We start from the raw sequence: 17228 nt of genomic DNA, 5'->3' as shown, positions 1-17228 counted from the left end.
TATATATATATATATATGATATGTACATATATTATGGATTCAAGAATTATAGATAAATATTCTATATATGGATACAGTTAACAAAATTGAAACTATTCTCGCGCAGTTTTTGACGCTTTCCGATGGAAAAGTAACAATACACGAACAATAACTATCTACTCTACACGCGATACCTTATTTCCCACAGTGCCTGGTCGGACGAGGGATGCCAGATACAAAAGACCAACGAGACTCACACCGTGTGCGAATGCAATCACCTGACGAACTTCGCCGTGCTGATGGACGTGCACGCCGTCAGGCTGGACATCGCCCATCAGGTTGCCCTGCAGATCATCACGTATATAGGCTGCATCATTTCCGTCGTCTGCCTCGTCCTGGCTATTCTCACGTTTCAATTATTTCGCGGACTGAAGGTAATGTATATAACTGCGCGAGCGCCGATCGATCGGCATTCAATCGCGGCGAGATGAAATTTTTTGTCACTCGCCCTGATCCCTGATTTGCAGTCGGACAGAACGACGATCCACAAGAATCTCTGCGTGTGCCTGCTGATTGCCGAAGTACTTTTCGTTTGCGGTATCGGCCAAACTAATCAGAGAATCGTTTGCGGCATCGTGGCCGGCTTATTGCACTTTTTCTTCTTGTGCGCATTTGCCTGGATGTTCCTCGAAGGTAATTCAGCCAGCCACTTATTTACATATGGAATATTTTATTATTTATTTATTATTTATTTATTTATATAATCTATATATATATTTTGTATATTGATTTTGGTATTACGTTATAGGATTCCAATTATATGTGATGCTGATCGAGGTATTTGAAGCGGAAAAATCGCGGCTTCGATGGTATTATCTGGTCGCGTATGGCGCACCGCTGTTGGTCGTAGCAATTTCGTGCATAATCGATCCACTCAGCTACGGTACCGATCGGTACTGTTGGCTGCGCGCAGATAATTATTTCATCTTCAGCTTCGTCGGACCTGTGATACTCGTTATACTGGTAATTGACCGATACATTATCGACTAACTGAACAATCTACTAGGAAAATATCATTGTGCGAGTGTTGGCGATATGAGATACTCGTTATCATTTGCATCACGTATCTTAACGTGATGACTTCTTTCTTTTTTAATTTTATAACACTAATATTTAGATATCAATTGAGTTTAATGTCATCTTTTGCAGGCAAATCTGGTATTTCTATCAATGGCAATCTATATGATGTGTCGGCATGCGAATACTACTGTGGCTATGAAAAGCAAGGAGCATTCCCGATTGGCTAGCGCAAGGTAAGCACGGTGGTCCTTAGCCCGTTTCTTTATTATTATTATTATTTTTTATTTTTTTTTTTTTTTATTAGTAAAGTATTATAAACTGCAAACTGTATATACCGTGTACCAGTCGAGTGCGTCCGTTGTCCGCCACATTCGAGATTTGACCCTCCCATCGAAGAGTAGCAATCGAGATGTTTGTTTGGTGCTTTCGGTTTACACGTTCGCAAGCTTTACTTGCTTAAAGAGATCTCCCGAACGCGGATCTTGTTGTCACGCATCTTTGGCGGCCATGCTGATTTTTTGGTTTTGGTTTTGAGTCCTATGTTTGGAATGACCGCAAATTTCGTTCGTTCGACACACCACTGTATTGCTGTGATACTTAGGATATCCACGAGTATATCGATTACACAAATTGTCGTAAATATATGCAGGGTGCGCTATTCTAAGTCTTTAAAAAAAAACACTATCGAAATAATTTTCTATATTTATTTTTTATTTGCAATTCATCATTTCTGTAAATTCGTAAATTATTTGTTTTGTAAGGATTTTGAGTTTTATTTTATTTCTTTTTTAGAAATTCTACGTTTTATGATCAAATAATGCTAAATATCACCGAAAAATATTTTGAGTAAATTTTAATAATTTTAATAATTTTAAATTGTTTCAAAAATGATGCAAAACGCGAATTTTTTGAACTGTTAGATATCAGATTATGATGTTATGTTATCATTTCATAGATTTTGAATTTTTAAGGTTATTGTTCTGTGAATTGTTAACTTTATAGATAAAATATAGAATGTGTAGAAATATTAATTTATTTAGAGTTTTTTGAAAACATCCTGTATATTGTCATATTTAATTTAAGGATTTTGTAATGGAGTATAGTGTCAATAATTTGTGTGAAATTATTTAAAAAAGTAAGTCTCTATATTTTTATAAAATCGTGAAAATACGTAAATAATTTGGTGATGGTAGAGAAAAATTTGTTGCAATCCCGATTCGGATTATTAGTAGATAATATCTTTCGCGATGACTGGTGTTTAAATATTTCCTTGTTTACATAACTATAATTGTCAACTATTTCACTTGCGATTGTCGAGCGAAAATGCCGTGTTCTTACTCGGCAATAAGTAATGCGAATCGAGCATTGCAAATCAGAGAATAAGCTATAATCAATTAATGGTGCCGGAACAATCACCTAACTGCTGTCTTGTTTCATTTTTGTATTAAATCTTCTACCCACTTCTGTCTACACTGTTCTACATTCTTCTGCATGGCGTGGTTGGTTGGTAGTGGAAAGGAAGAGAATGCTCTTCCCAACAAATTGCAAGCGCACTTGTAAGATATTTACCATTTTTATTATTACTCACCAGTCATATCGTTAACGTTATCATTAATCACCATCTCGGTCGTCTCATTTGATCATCCCGTTTTTTAGTTTATTTTGTTTCAATTAAGCTATCCAAGTATCATTACACTGATTTTGTGAACGTAGCTGTAGACTTTAGTCTCTCACATCATACATCAAAACACTCGCCGCCACGTAATACCGCAACACTCATAGGAAACGCGATTTAAAACGCCATTACAGCGTTTGCATATTGTAACTAATATATTGATTGAAGGAATAAATATTGAGCGAAGAATTTTATAATTTATAATATTTAAAATTTACGAATTTTTAAATAATACAATAAAATGATTTAATTTTACAAATAAGTTTTTATAAAGTCTGAATTTTAATTTCAATATGTATTATTCTAGAATTAATTTGTTATAATAAAAAAAGAACAATTTTATTTGTGTAAAAATTAAATTTCCAAAAATTATGACACGGTATACATTTTTATTCCTTTAGTTAATTAATTGTTAAAAGTAGTATCTCTATTTAATAATTTGTAAATCTCTGACAGTATTTCAATCGTGCTTACTGCTTATTTATGTCGCAAAAATAATATTTATATTTTTGTAATTATATTTAATTAATACGATATGTACACAATTAATTTTATTATTTATTTCAGTGATAAATAATTTAATTTCTTTTCTTGAATAAAGTCATTTTTGCCAAAGATAATTCACACTTCTAGTATTTTTTAATTATCTCTTACAACAATATTGCAAAATTTTTATGTAAATGTATGATGTTTTCAGAATAACTGCGATCGATTACATGTATAATAACTACACACTTGTTATATATTTATTATGGCACTTGCATTTCCTGTGAGTAGACACGATAAATCACTGCATGTAGTATTCTCCTTAGTTTCGGGTATTACGCCTGATTTACAAGTAGATAGACGTGAAAGTATTGTAGAGATATATCCGCCTACCTATATATCGCCACACGTTCTAATCATAACAGTTTAGATAAAATGCCGCGATTTCGGCGACGCTCAAAGTGACGCGTTCGCGTTACTTGCAAAAATAAATACTTCGATTCAGCATAATGTCGCAATGTTTAAATATCACTTTCGACGAATCCTCGCGTGTCTTACGATGTTATGTGACAGTCGCATTATTTTTTTCTCTTCAACATCGTAATACTAATGTCAAGCATTAAAACCATATTTTACGATCGACTGAGGAAGCCTAAGATCGACTAGCTGCTATTATCCTTAAATTTTTTCTATAAGGCAAATAATTCAGAAAAAAGAATGAAAATTATTGCTATTTAAAATAAAAATGAAGTTTTTTTTCATGTATGAATTTTTCAAATTTAGTGGATTGCGACGTTACAACTTGCAATCAGTTAGCGATGAATTATAACAAATACAGTGTCGTAAGATTGTAGCGAAAAATTGGAAATCTATAAAATCATCATGTTTGTATTAACGATATTTTTTTCGTTTGTCCTTCGAGTTGCAGAAAATTTTTATCAAAGACTATCGAATCCACAGTTTAAGTTTTTTATTAACTTGGTGAAAACGAACTTACATAGCTTAATCAATCCAAGGTTTTCCCAAATACGACGCTTTACGAGATTTCATTTCTTCTGCGAAAATCATGTTCCATCGAAGCATTCACATGACAATATGTTGTCCCCTTTAAGCGCCGCCATCGCGATTTGTATTGTACAAGAGAAACTTGGCTGGCTGTTCTCTTGTAATTTATTATTCTGTATCTTCTGATCAGGGCCTGGCTGCGGGGCGCTATCGTGCTGGTGTTTCTACTAGGTCTGACCTGGACGTTCGGGCTTCTCTACTTAAACCAAGAATCCGTCGTGATGGCGTACATCTTCACCGTATTGAATAGTCTCCAGGGGCTGTTTATCTTTGTGTTCCATTGCGTACAGAACGAGAAGGTAAGGGAATACGTCGGGGCACAGAAGTCCGCCTTGATTTAGACTATTCTGGCAACATCGCTGAATGTTTCCGGAGAGGGAGATACAAACAACAAAATCCGAAATTGTTCGTGAAATATGTAATAATTTTTACTTAAGAGTGATACCGCGTAATTTTTTATAAGAATAATTTTGCATCGATACGCTTCCCGTAAAATCTAATTAATCCTATTACAAATTTTTTTTACAAATGATTTGTAATAAAATGTTACATTGTTGTTTATAAAACTATGTAAACTTTATATTTTTTTTAGAATGAGATTATACAATGAGTTGTGATAATTTTTTATGAATCATTCTCACTTGTGTATTAATTTTTATATTAACTTAAAATTCGAATTTTTTAGTGCTTAAGTTTAATATGTCGATCACGATTGATATTAATTAAGATTACTGGAACGATAATCATATCATATTGCATATCGTTAGCATATCGTATTGTTTTGTTCATGAAAATCAGAACATGGAGATGATTTGTCTAATGAAGCGCTGTACAATAAAGTCTAATAAAGCGCAATACAAGTTACTGGCTTTTACTTCGCGTATTTTTGTCACCTGTAGTAGGCTCATAATAATTTTTTCAAGAATTTAAGAATTTTTTTTTTGTTATTCATCGCGAGAAGCACCGATATTATTTTTATTTCTAGTTAAATCGACACTATAATTTCGAGCTTGCGAACTTAGAACTCGCACAACATTTTCACAATAACCGCAGACGGCTTCCTGAATTTTGCCTAAAGATAACAAAAGGATGTAAACTGAATAAAATCTGAAAAAGTATAATTCTTTCTTTATTTTACTAATGATAAATTTTAGTCGCGTACCATAGCATATTCATCACGAGGCCGTCTGCAGCCTGCGGTCTGCAATGTTTATGTATCAGACTCGCAGAGATGCACATAATGCATCTGCACGCTGTCTCGCACAAGCCTTTAGTTCTTTCTCGCACCGTTAAACTCGTTTCGTTGGGTCGGGCGGGCTCTGCTTTGCTCTTGCAGGTGAGGAAGGAATACCGAAAGTTCGTGCGCCGTCATTCTTGGTTGCCGAAGTGCCTAAGGTGCTCGAAGACTGTGACAGGCGGCTCGGCCGGCTCCACTGGCGGCAGTGGCGGCACCGGCGGCGCCAACGGCGGCAAGGACTTCGCCTCGCATAACACCTCGTCGAACCCCTCGGCTCCTACCACTGACAGCTCCGGACTGTCGCCTCATGCAGCCACCAATGTGGGTACCAACGCCGGCGCTACGTCACCGCCAAACAATCACAACAACCTGACCACCACCTGTAACAATACGAATCTTTCGATAAACGTGAACCTGAACAATTTGTCGCTGAGGTCGCCGGTCGGGGCACACCAGATGCACATGATGGCACCTAGCAACCACAATAGGCATCCCGCTCAGCAAGGTATCCAAACGCCGCTTATACACCAAACCGAGACACACGAATAACGAAGCGAAATGGAGTCGCCCTGCGGGATCACAGTGATCGATTACTTATGAAAATCGAGATCTATTGTAGTCCCATATGTTCGCAATTTTTGCAGACACTACGTTTTGATCAAATTAACTTTTGACTTGTCACATTTCCTTTTATTCGCTTAATATATATGCAAACTGATAGTATGATATAGACTGACGTAGTATTTGTAAAAATTAGAACATATTTATTTTCATAAGAATATTGATTACTGTGTTTTATCCACGGCACAATTGACTGGAATTGTAGGAGTCCGAAAGCGAAACGTGCGTCTTTCTCCTCCACTCTCACTTTTTTTTATAGTACAGTAATGACGGTGCAATACTTGATCAATCTCTGAAGTACGTCAATTAAAATCTAAATCTTTTCTGGCATTGTATACACAAGTCAGATTAGCATATGTAATAAATTGTACATGATCTCATAGGATCAAAATAATTTCTGAGTATTGATAAATTGCATTTCTCTCTCTGTTTCTGACTTTTTTCTATATATTCTTTTCTCGCTTTCCTTTTAGTATGATTATAAGTAACACAAGTATGATCCGTCTATAATTAATTATTATCGTTCACTTTTTGCCTGTCGCTCAAAACTCAGCCTGCCTTCCTTTAAACTTGCCCCTTCACAATTGAAAGGTTGCTACGGTTAATTGTCTCTCAGCGTGAATTACAGTTTCTGTCTGTCTCTCTTGATCTTTTCAGCGTGTAAATAGATCTTAGTTCGTCACGCATTTAACGCTAAATGTAGTTACTTGGTTCTCGATTTCATGCTTATGATGTTTTAGGTTTAACAAACCAACAGAATTTAAATTGAAGCGTAACGCTTCATTAATTTTTCTCTTTTCTTAATATATTATATTAAATTTGTTGCAGGATGTATGTAAAGTAGATAGTCCTGCTAGTTTTGATTATTTTTACAGATAAAGCTTAGTACGCTTAGATTTTTCACTTAGAAATTATTTGTAAACTTTTCAATAAATATTCATTTTTACTTAAAAATTTTTTAATTTATATATAAAGTTAATTTATCATGATTGTAACTTTACAGTTAATAATTTTATTCTTTAAAAATAATTTTTGTATATATCATAGAAATTAATTTAGATTTAGATTTTTTGTATGTCAGATTATTATGTTTTGAAGTATATTTCTGAATAATGTTTAATAAGTGTATATTCGGCTTTAACGCTCGAAACCGACATGAACCTGAAAGCTTTTTTGGTGTTATCAGCAAGTCACTTCAAAAACTGACTCGCAAAACGGCGAACTAAAAGGCATTTAACGAACCGTTCAGCTCTTTCGACCCTGTCGCGTTCAGAGAGTCGAAGAGAATTGGCCGACAAAAATAGAGTGAGAAGGAAAGAGAGAAAAAGAGAAAGAGAGAGAGAGAGAGAGAGAGAGAGAGAGAGAGAGAGAGAGAAAGACAGAGAAACTAGCGAAACAAAAAATGTAGTTGGGAGAGAGATTGTTGAATGTGCTCGTGTATACTGTTATAGGACAGTTTGTAGGAAAACGTCAGTCAGAGGAAAACACACTAATGTTAAAAATGATTAAAAATAAAAAATTTCGAAAATACGAAAATATAAATTTAAGCACAAACTCTTTTCATTTTTACGTTTTTAATATTATTTAAAAATTAGAATTTTTTATAGCATTCTATTTGCAATGTAGAATAGATTTCGATACAATATATATTCTTCAATTTCTAAATTAAATTATTCCATATTTAAACTTAAATATCTATATATTTAAATTTTAACAAAGAAGTGATAAGTTTGAGATTTGATAAAATCTGTAAAGTTTTTTTTTCCTCATAAGTTATTCCACATAATAACTTTCATATCAAAATTCTTGAAATAAGTCATTATTTTATACATTTCGTACATTATTTTGTGAGATCATTAAAGAAATAAATAAGATTCGGTTTTTTTTCTTGAGCTCAATTTAATTCAAGCATCTTGTTAATACGATCTGTATTATACTTCCAATTAAGAAAGTGTTTCTCATCTGACGTTCAGTATTTAAAATATCAAGATAATAAATTTTTCGAGGATTTTGAATACCAAATTATTTCAAGTAACAGCTCAAATAAAATCTTATTAGTTTAATTAGTGTCAAGTTGTCTAGAAATGTATAAATATATTTGTTATACTTATCATTATTACATTGATCATAAAAGATTCAAATCAGACTGATAACGAGAAAAACATTTTCATATTTTTTATTTTCGATAATTAAATTATCATTTTTTAAAGCGTGTAATATTATAACCTTTACAATTAAGTGTCATTTTATTTAGTGATCCAGTTTTATTTCTTATAAAGTTAATTTAAATAACTCTTCTGTAAAGAATTTTTAAACTTTCTTTTAAAATTAAAGAACCTTAGAAACAAATATATTTCTCTTTTTGGCAAATAAATTCGACTGAAGAGATGTCGCTTCCAGATTATCGATTTGATAATGACTCGATGTCCCCATTTTGTAAATAACGCACGGGAGGCAGGCACAGCACGAACATTCGAATTCGCACTCTCGCGAGCACGCTCGCCCGCAAGACTTCCTACTAACAGTGGTGATTTCCGTGCTTCTTATCTGGCTTCGGGATTTGGTGTAATGCGGTTGCTGGTTACTTTGTACCCTCTTATGCCCCGGCCCGCTCCCTTTCTCAGTACGAAGAGCGCGATTTATCGTTTATTTCAGATCTTCCGGATCATCAATGAAATCTGTGATCAGATTAAAGGCAGTAAGTGATATAATTTTACCGAAACAAATACTTTACACAGGCATTTTTATAGCTGCCGTTGAAATGATATGGTAAGTCAAATTGAATAATAGATAGTTTAATATTAGTAAATGAATTGAATTTTTATACCGAATGACGTGACAAGTATTTAAATAACATTAATTTAAATAGATATTATTGACAGAATTAAAAAAAAATTTTTATTATATCTTTTAATTTTTAAACTAATTATTAATAGGATTAATTTGATTTATTAAAAAGATGTTTGCACACTTAATTTAGTTATAAAAATATGCTAACAAAATAATTATAATATGATGAAAAAAGCTGAGAAAATATAAGTTCGACTTGTCAGTTACTGCCTTTTTTCTCACAGTAGAAATAATTTCAGTGGAATCGTAATATCAGATACACTCGCGCAATCATGATTTATTCTCGTAATCATGTCTCCTTTAAATGCCTTTTGTTGCTAACCTTTTATTTATATTTGATATATTTAGACGAGTTTTATTTGATCAGCAAGATGGTGATTACTTGTTTATTACAGTTACAATTTGAAGCAAATTACTGTGATAATTAATTTTATTTATATTTGCTTAGAGTTTTCAGAAAATTATCCCATCAATTTATTATAAATGTATAAATTTTTTATTTAAAGTATCACATATAAATTAATCACATATAAATTTTTGTAAATATTTTTTTTATGGCAGAGATGTAATTTTTTTCTGCACAATTTAAAAAGATAATTTAGAATATAAAAAGTTGAGAGAAGTAAAAATTAAAAATAATCAGAGACTGTTGATATTTATCGCGACAACCTTGTAAAAACTTTCTTTAATTTTAGTAATTATCTACCTTATTCGCATTGTCAATCAGATTGTTCACGACGAAGAAATTTAAATAAACGAACTTCCGTCGACGATGGGGAAGGTATACGTTTAGAAAGATTCGTAATGTACTAGTGGACTTAATTCTAACTAGACACGCGAAGGGCGGAGTACGAAGGGATGCACTCTATGCAAGCACTTACACGTCGCATTTCACGTCTATTTGTTCTCTTGCACTTCATGGCACTTCCGTATTCCGCCTGAACGCGCTTCGAGTAATTAAGTGGTTTTTTCCTCCCATGAACATGCGATCGATGGAAAACGGTTTCTTGAAAATGTGAATGTTCACGCATAACGATCATTATGTTGCACCTGCAACATGCAACTGTTGGCGCAAAAATTTTTGTGTTTTCCATCGAATTTGTCGAAGTGTTTTACATGCTGAAAAACATATGTTTAACCCTTTACACTTGTCGTACCGATTGATTGACAAACCATTACGAAATTATATTTATATTAATGCATTGTGTTGACTTAATAAGAGAGCAACATCATTCTGCAGTTTGTTAAAAAAAGAAAAATTCATAAAATAGATTTATTTTTGTTATTACAAAATATTAGCTTTTTATTATGTATTATTAAAAAGCAATGTTCTGAAGGTTCAAGTTATAAATTTAATTAATTTCGTCCAAATTTTATAAAAATTAGATTTAATAATTGTGATAATAATAAAAACAAGAAAAAACGATAATCGGATTTGTGCTTCAAGTGTGAAGGATTAAAGGCGCTCAAATGCTCGCTCAGGCACTCACCCACACAATCAGTCATTTAATGGAAAATGAAGGGGAAAAAAAAAGAAAGGTACAGGCGAGGAAAATCCGCGTGAACCAATCCGTGTTACATTTGTCACACCTTCACCGCATCACACATGCTCATTCACCGGCCACTTTCGCTCTTTCTCTTTCTCGCTTACTTATCTGTTGGATGCGTTTTACTGATTATTGTCAGTCCGCATATTCAAACAGGGTGGTATCAGGTGAAATAGATTACACAAAGATTATTCTCAAACAACAGGAACTACTTTGTCGTCGAAAATCTCCGTTCACAATCACATATAGATTTAAAAAATTCAGTATAAAACAATTTTTTTTTTATCTATCTCTCTCGAATTGTTGAAATTAAAATGTCAGATGATTTAATTCCTTGTGTGAAAAACTTCTTTGACTTTTTTGTCGTTTTCTTTGCATTAGATGAGTCATCCGAACGAAAGATATCGTGCAGCGCTCATTTTCGACTTGTGTTAGAACTACAGGTCGTAGGTTTTGTTCGGACCGGAAGTCCGGCTGTAGCCATCGCGTGACCTGTCCCTATAGAATCTCGAAACAGGTGCAATCACGTGTCGTTCTTGCGCAACAAACTCTCGTTCGCTGAAGGGAAGGAGGTCGCAATGTGTCCAAGGAAAAGCCTTTAGCGTGCGTGCCGACGTCGCGTATCTCAGAGCACTACGTCGTAGATTTGCTCCTGCACGAGTTAAATCCGTTCCGCTTCCGGTACCGCACGTCGCGCGAGATACCGCTGGATGTATCCATATCTCCCTTGTGTCTGCTCGTGTCGCGTGAAATCTACGCGCCACTTCTCTCCGTATGCACACAATTATGTATCCTAATTGGTGCACGAGGTCTCTTTTGTCCCGTTGCTTCATCGATCGAGGAGCTTAAGGTGTTTCCGGCTTAATTTCTACTTGTACTACGTATACGATATATTTAATTATGAACAAGAATAGCATATTTTTTGTTAATAATGTTAGCGTTAAATATCATTTTTTTAATTTTTTTAATCATTAATGTGTATTAATCGACATTTTATATTTTGATAACTGAAAATTAAATCGATATTCTTTCTACCTAAAATATAAGAAATAAATAAAATGTATTTGATAATTAAAGAAATTTTAAATTTCTGATAAGGAATATTGCTTTGATTATAATTCACAAAATAGAAACGCTAAAATAAACAATAGGAGTATAAACTACTTCTGTTCAAGTTCTCTCAAAGAAATAGCAAATTCTTCAATTCTTTAATCCACAATTTCTACATCGTAATATATTCATCCAGTTTCCTTTTCTACAATTCTAGTGAAGTGAAATCTTTCTTAAAATCAGTGCGATTTTTAGCTTAGAAACCTTTTATGTACTGACATGAATCATTGAATCTACGTAAATATTTTAATTATTTAGAGTAATATTCTAGTCGATTTTTTCGGTCGATGATTACGCATGGGATAATTATTCAAAGAGTAGTTCATCCATTCCTACACGCATACACTAAATCACGAGCAACACTGACAAGGCTGGCCCTGCCCATCAGTAAACGAAGGGTTAAGGGGGAACGGCGGATTGGTTGCTTTTGCAGTACTTGGTATCCGGTCGAAGCTGGGCGATAGTCGATAGGCAGCCGGCAGTAACGGTGCCAGGTGAACCCGCCTCGACCGAGGCTCACATCGTGGCCACCCTGCCGTACGCACGTCACGCCTTCTTACCCTCAGCTCCCAATATCCCCAAATCTGCCACCGCCACTTGGGGCCACCTTAACAAAAACCTCATGTGGAAGGTAACTAATTCACCGCTAAATTCGCTCGCTGTGTTTCTCAATCTCGGGGGCGGCTCTATCGTAAGACAAATTTTGTCAATCGTTTATACATCTGTTTTATACATCTGTTACTTGTATCTTGACAAAAGGCATAAAACACTTTCATTTAATGCTCAAAAATTAAGAGAGATAATATTTGTATCATATTTAAATATTTTAAAATTTAATTAATTTAATGTAAAATTGACTTTAATTGTTTTAAGCAGTAATCTTCTTGAATAATATATACAAAAGTAACAGCATCGCATTACGGCATTTCGAAATTGTAGCTTCATATATTTGCGAACATCTCACTGATGTTATAGTCCGTATGTTTACAAGGATTTCCTAAACCGCTGCTTTAGCATTAATAATATTCTAAGTAAGTTTGATCTTCACATCAGCAAGCAATTTGCATTTACAAGACCTCCAATTATGGTCTTCGTATTTGCAAAGATCTTGCATTTGTGAGAAGTATCTAATCGAGAACATAATCCGCGTTTACAAAGACTTCGAAAACCGCTATTCTCGTATCTGCGAATGTAGTTGTCTCTTGCGAGAATCGTGCTAATTATCGCCTTAATATTTCCGGAAATATTAAGATTTCAATGAAAATATTGTAAAAGTCTTGCTTATTAAGTATAATACTTTTGCCAAAAGTTTCACTAAAATTAGAGCCGTCTCCAGTTCACCGTATGTCTTTTGGTCTCTCTCTTTTATTTCTGCATGGTGTGCGATATTACTTTTCACTCATGCACAGCATCTAGTCACCCTTACGCATCCTAGGAGTGAACCTGATCCGAATATTGAGCATGGCGATGCGGATACACTTCGTTGACGTGTAAAGTGAGATTATTTTTCATGTTTGCGACATAGCTTGTGCTATAAACCTCCGTCTGCATTCTTCCCTCAATCTTTTTCTGTTAACACACCAATGAAAATGAAACAAACGATAAAAGTAGATCTTTTGTCTAAATACGAGTTATTTGTCCTGTCATTTTTGAGATCCTGTCATTTACAGAGTGATGTCTGTTTCAATATCAAGATGTGGATTACATATGTCGAAAGAAGAATTACATTTGCTATCATGATACCTATGTAAAAAAGATTTACTTTTTTCATTTATTTGTTAATATACAAATATAAATGGAATGATCACGTAAATTATTGAAACATAAATCAATTCTTTTATCTATGTAGAGGGAAAGAGAGGCTCAATTAATGACATACATTTATTAAGATTTTTTAATTCTTATATTTGATTCATACTTTTCTTTTAATGCAAGTATTATATGAGGGATTCTCAAAAAATAGAAATTATTTGAAGTGATTTTATTCACATATTTTTTCATTGAATTATTGATATGTAATAGGGTTAAAATATTTTATAGGATATGTTAGTTTTATTACAAAAGCAACCAGACAAATAAATAATATGATGGCAATATAATGATAAAAATAAATGATAATGTGATAATATTATGATAATTAAAGAATACAATATCTAATTTTTATATAAAAATACAGTAGACATAAACATTTTTTATCAGCTCTTTGGATACAGCTCTTTTTCCTCATTTTTGACAGAGAAAATCAGAGAATTGAAAATTTTCAAATTAAATGTGAATAATTGATCTAAACTAAATTAATATTTCATTTTAATATTAAAAAGCAAGTTGAATACCAAGAAAAATATTCATACATTACATTAAATGAACATTACATTTAATAAAAATAATAAACTTGAAGTATGATAAATATCGGGGAGGGGGGGGGGGAATATAATTATATCAGCATTTATTGTTTACTTATATAGATACAATTATAATCTTTCTTTGTAATGAAAATCGGATATATTTTAACATATTTAAATATATTTAAAAAGTGTGGGATACAGAAATTCTAATTTTTTGAGAATCACCCATATCTCTTTTATACTTTTACTTTTAATGACGCTCATTAAATTATTCCGATATAGCAAAACTTTGATGATTGATGAGCGTTGGTTAAAGTAAAAGCAGAAGAGACGGAGATGTTGTGGAATAAGCCACGTCGCTCTTCCGGTACCTGCCCCTGTCCCTTTCTCTTTTTTTCTTATTCTAATGCGCGCGGGAACAAATGCGAATACACGGTTATGACGTTTTATATCAGAACACAGTGCTCCATTTATCCTGTCATGAATTGTGTGTAGCTCATCTTGTGTGCCTTGGTTTACGTTGTGTATTATTTTTTTTTGGCTGCACAATGAAGAGAGGAGGATGATTAACCGTGAAATACGGTCCTCATAATGCGAGTGGAATTCTCTCGCTCGTCTCTCCTCTTATGCATGCGCGATTATCAATTGAGCCGCTTCATTTGAAAGTAGCGCGAGTTAAATACTATTAAGATAAATAGAATTAAAGCGATGAAGAGATTAAAATATTGTATCTATCTTAACAAACATCTTTTGAGATTGGTACACAACTTGATTGATATACAACTTAAATAAATCAAATGTGCACTGTGTAGATAAAATATAATGAACGTCAATTTGTGACTTATTAAATGCAAATATTTGAAGGTATTTTCAATATTTTTCATTAATCCATTGATCGAATAAATAAACGGCTCAATTGTACAAAATATTCCCGTAAATTTCATAAGTTTAACACCTTCGCGTTCAATAGTTCCATTTAAATGATTCATGATATCTATATAGATAAATTATATTATTGTATGTAATTATTTATATAATTTTCAAAGTTTTATTAATTTTCATTTTTTAATTTCCATATAATTATTAGCATTCATTCATAAAATTTATTGTTGGTTTATCTAAAACATAGTTCACGTTTCACATTCATTGTCAGATGCATTGTTGTCATTCACATAAATGTTATATATTTTTAAAAATTAAAGATTACTTTAACGGATAGAATTTAATTAATAAAGATACGGAAATGTTAATGATAAACGTATTCTCGTATCATCCGTTGTTTTATGCACAGATCTTTTATTCTAACGGCAAGTATTAACTCTTTCTCCACAGAACATTTCTTTTAAGTCTTACTCTCGCGATTCCGGACATGGCGGCTCCGAGCAGGAGGATTCCCCGCGGACGCACAACACCCTGACGCTCGGCCATTCTGGTAGGAGACGCGGACCGAATGATACAACCGATATGAACACTGGTACCAGGACGATCGGCGGTAGACGTGCCGCGATGCCATACAATCATACGTATACCGAAATCGTAGATGGTCGAGGCAATGGCGGTATCGCCGGGCATCATCAACTGCATGGTCACCACGGTCAGCACGTTCATTTGCCGCGTGGCCTTGCCAACGAGGACGATCCAGTGTACGAGGAGATCGAGCGTAGTGGCGGTGGAGGTGGTGGTGGTGGTGGCAACGGCAGCGGCAACGGTGGCATCGGCAGTGGAATCGGCGGTATCGTCGGCGCTGGCGAGATCCAGGTGTCGGATATGTCCGATGAGGACGGCCGTCGACCGAGCGACATGAGCAGGCAATCCTCAAGAAGCTACGGTGATCATCGGCCGCTGATCCCGTACTCGCCCGCCGCCGATCGCAATCTGGTGCACTACGGCCAAACGATGACGGAACGCGGCGGTAGTGCCGGTGGCGGTAATCTCACGCATTACGACTCGACGGAGTACGGGGTCGAACGAACCCTGAACGCCTGTTGGGAGAAACTGCGCCGGCAGCAGGCTAGGTACGAGCTTGGAGATCTGCCGCGGTTGCCGGCGGCATACGGCATGCCGCCACAGCAAGACCACACGCGGACGGTGGCCGTGCTGGACGGGCACACCGTCGTCTGTCACTTACAGCCGCAGACGGACATGTACACGGGTCGCGGTATGCCGCCGCCGTCCTACAGCGAGTGTTAGGTTCCGACCTGGGCTAGGGAACCTCTCTCGTCCCCTCGCGAAGAAACGACGAACTCGTCTAAGAGATGGTGACGTCGACCAGCTAGTACGGCGTAAACCGTCTGGACGATTCGTCTCCCGGGACTACGTGATGGTGATGGAGGTGACGGTGGTGATGGTATCGACGATTCGTTCCTGAAGAGAATAACCGAAGGGAACACGCGGGAGACGAACGTACCGCTTTTTAGCTCAAGCGTAAGCGCGACGGTGTCTTGATGCAGTCTCATCGCGTTTTAGCCATAATCGACGTATCGCGAGCGTTCTAGAGAATGCCGCTCTTGTTTCCGTTCAGGTGGAATTTTGATCAGACGTCTCCTCGCGAACGAATGGAGAGAGAGAAAGGATGGAAGTATGAGAGAGAATGAACGAATGCGAGATCGGTGGGCATCCAACTAAGACTGTCACGTCGTCCAATGGATGCCCCGTTTCTCTTAAGATATACTGTGTACATGTGTGCGTGAGTGCATACCACCGCGACGTGGACTTTGTATAACAATTGTAGCGGACCTCTCGTTTAGGCTAAGTCGACGACGACGACGTGCCCGTCGTGGCGTTTGGAATTGGCGAACCGAGATTGGCGCCAAGAAAGATCAGAACGTAACGGATCTTGATGAAGACGGGAGTTTCTGCGAAGTCCGAAGCGATTGCGAGGAGATTGGCTTTTGAGAAAATATATTCTGAATTTAAATACGATGTGTTTGTAGATTTCATACGAGCGTAACGAACCAAAGTTTTATTGTTTTGATGTTAAAAAGCAGCTCGTGGAAATTTTTGCAAAAATCTGTCATATATTATTCGACACATCAATTTTTAACTTCTGTTTGACGCAGATACTATAATTTACAAAAATAATTGCTATTTTCAATAGAAATATAAAAAAACTTTATTATTTAGAATATAAAATATTTGCAATATATATATATATTTATATTCACTGCTGCAAATTTTTATCGGATTAATTAATTCTTTCTATTTATTTTAATAATATTTACATTCGATTTTTT

At 35.0% G+C, this 17228-nt stretch overlaps 1 protein-coding gene across 1 annotated transcript in view; it reads left to right on the top strand.

Moving 5' to 3' along the window:
• The window catches only part of LOC108688772 (latrophilin Cirl-like), a 350771-nt gene extending 333753 nt beyond the window's left edge, over positions 1-17018 (top strand). The window contains exons 9-17 of the mRNA XM_018195171.1: positions 188-413; positions 507-672; positions 788-1002; positions 1189-1292; positions 2571-2615; positions 4416-4584; positions 5622-5843; positions 12084-12281; positions 15328-17018. Of these exons, the coding sequence (XP_018050660.1) occupies positions 188-413; positions 507-672; positions 788-1002; positions 1189-1292; positions 2571-2615; positions 4416-4584; positions 5622-5843; positions 12084-12281; positions 15328-16185 (2203 nt within the window). The 3' untranslated portion in view covers positions 16186-17018. The remainder of the gene's footprint in view (positions 1-187; positions 414-506; positions 673-787; positions 1003-1188; positions 1293-2570; positions 2616-4415; positions 4585-5621; positions 5844-12083; positions 12282-15327) is intronic.
• Positions 17019-17228: the final 210 nt, after the last annotated feature.

Source organism: Atta colombica, unplaced genomic scaffold, assembly GCF_001594045.1.
Source record: "Atta colombica isolate Treedump-2 unplaced genomic scaffold, Acol1.0 scaffold238, whole genome shotgun sequence".
Classification (NCBI taxonomy): Eukaryota; Metazoa; Arthropoda; class Insecta; order Hymenoptera; family Formicidae; genus Atta; species Atta colombica.
The sequence above is the reverse complement of the archived record's forward strand: the minus strand, read 5'-3'. Positions and strand labels throughout refer to the sequence as shown.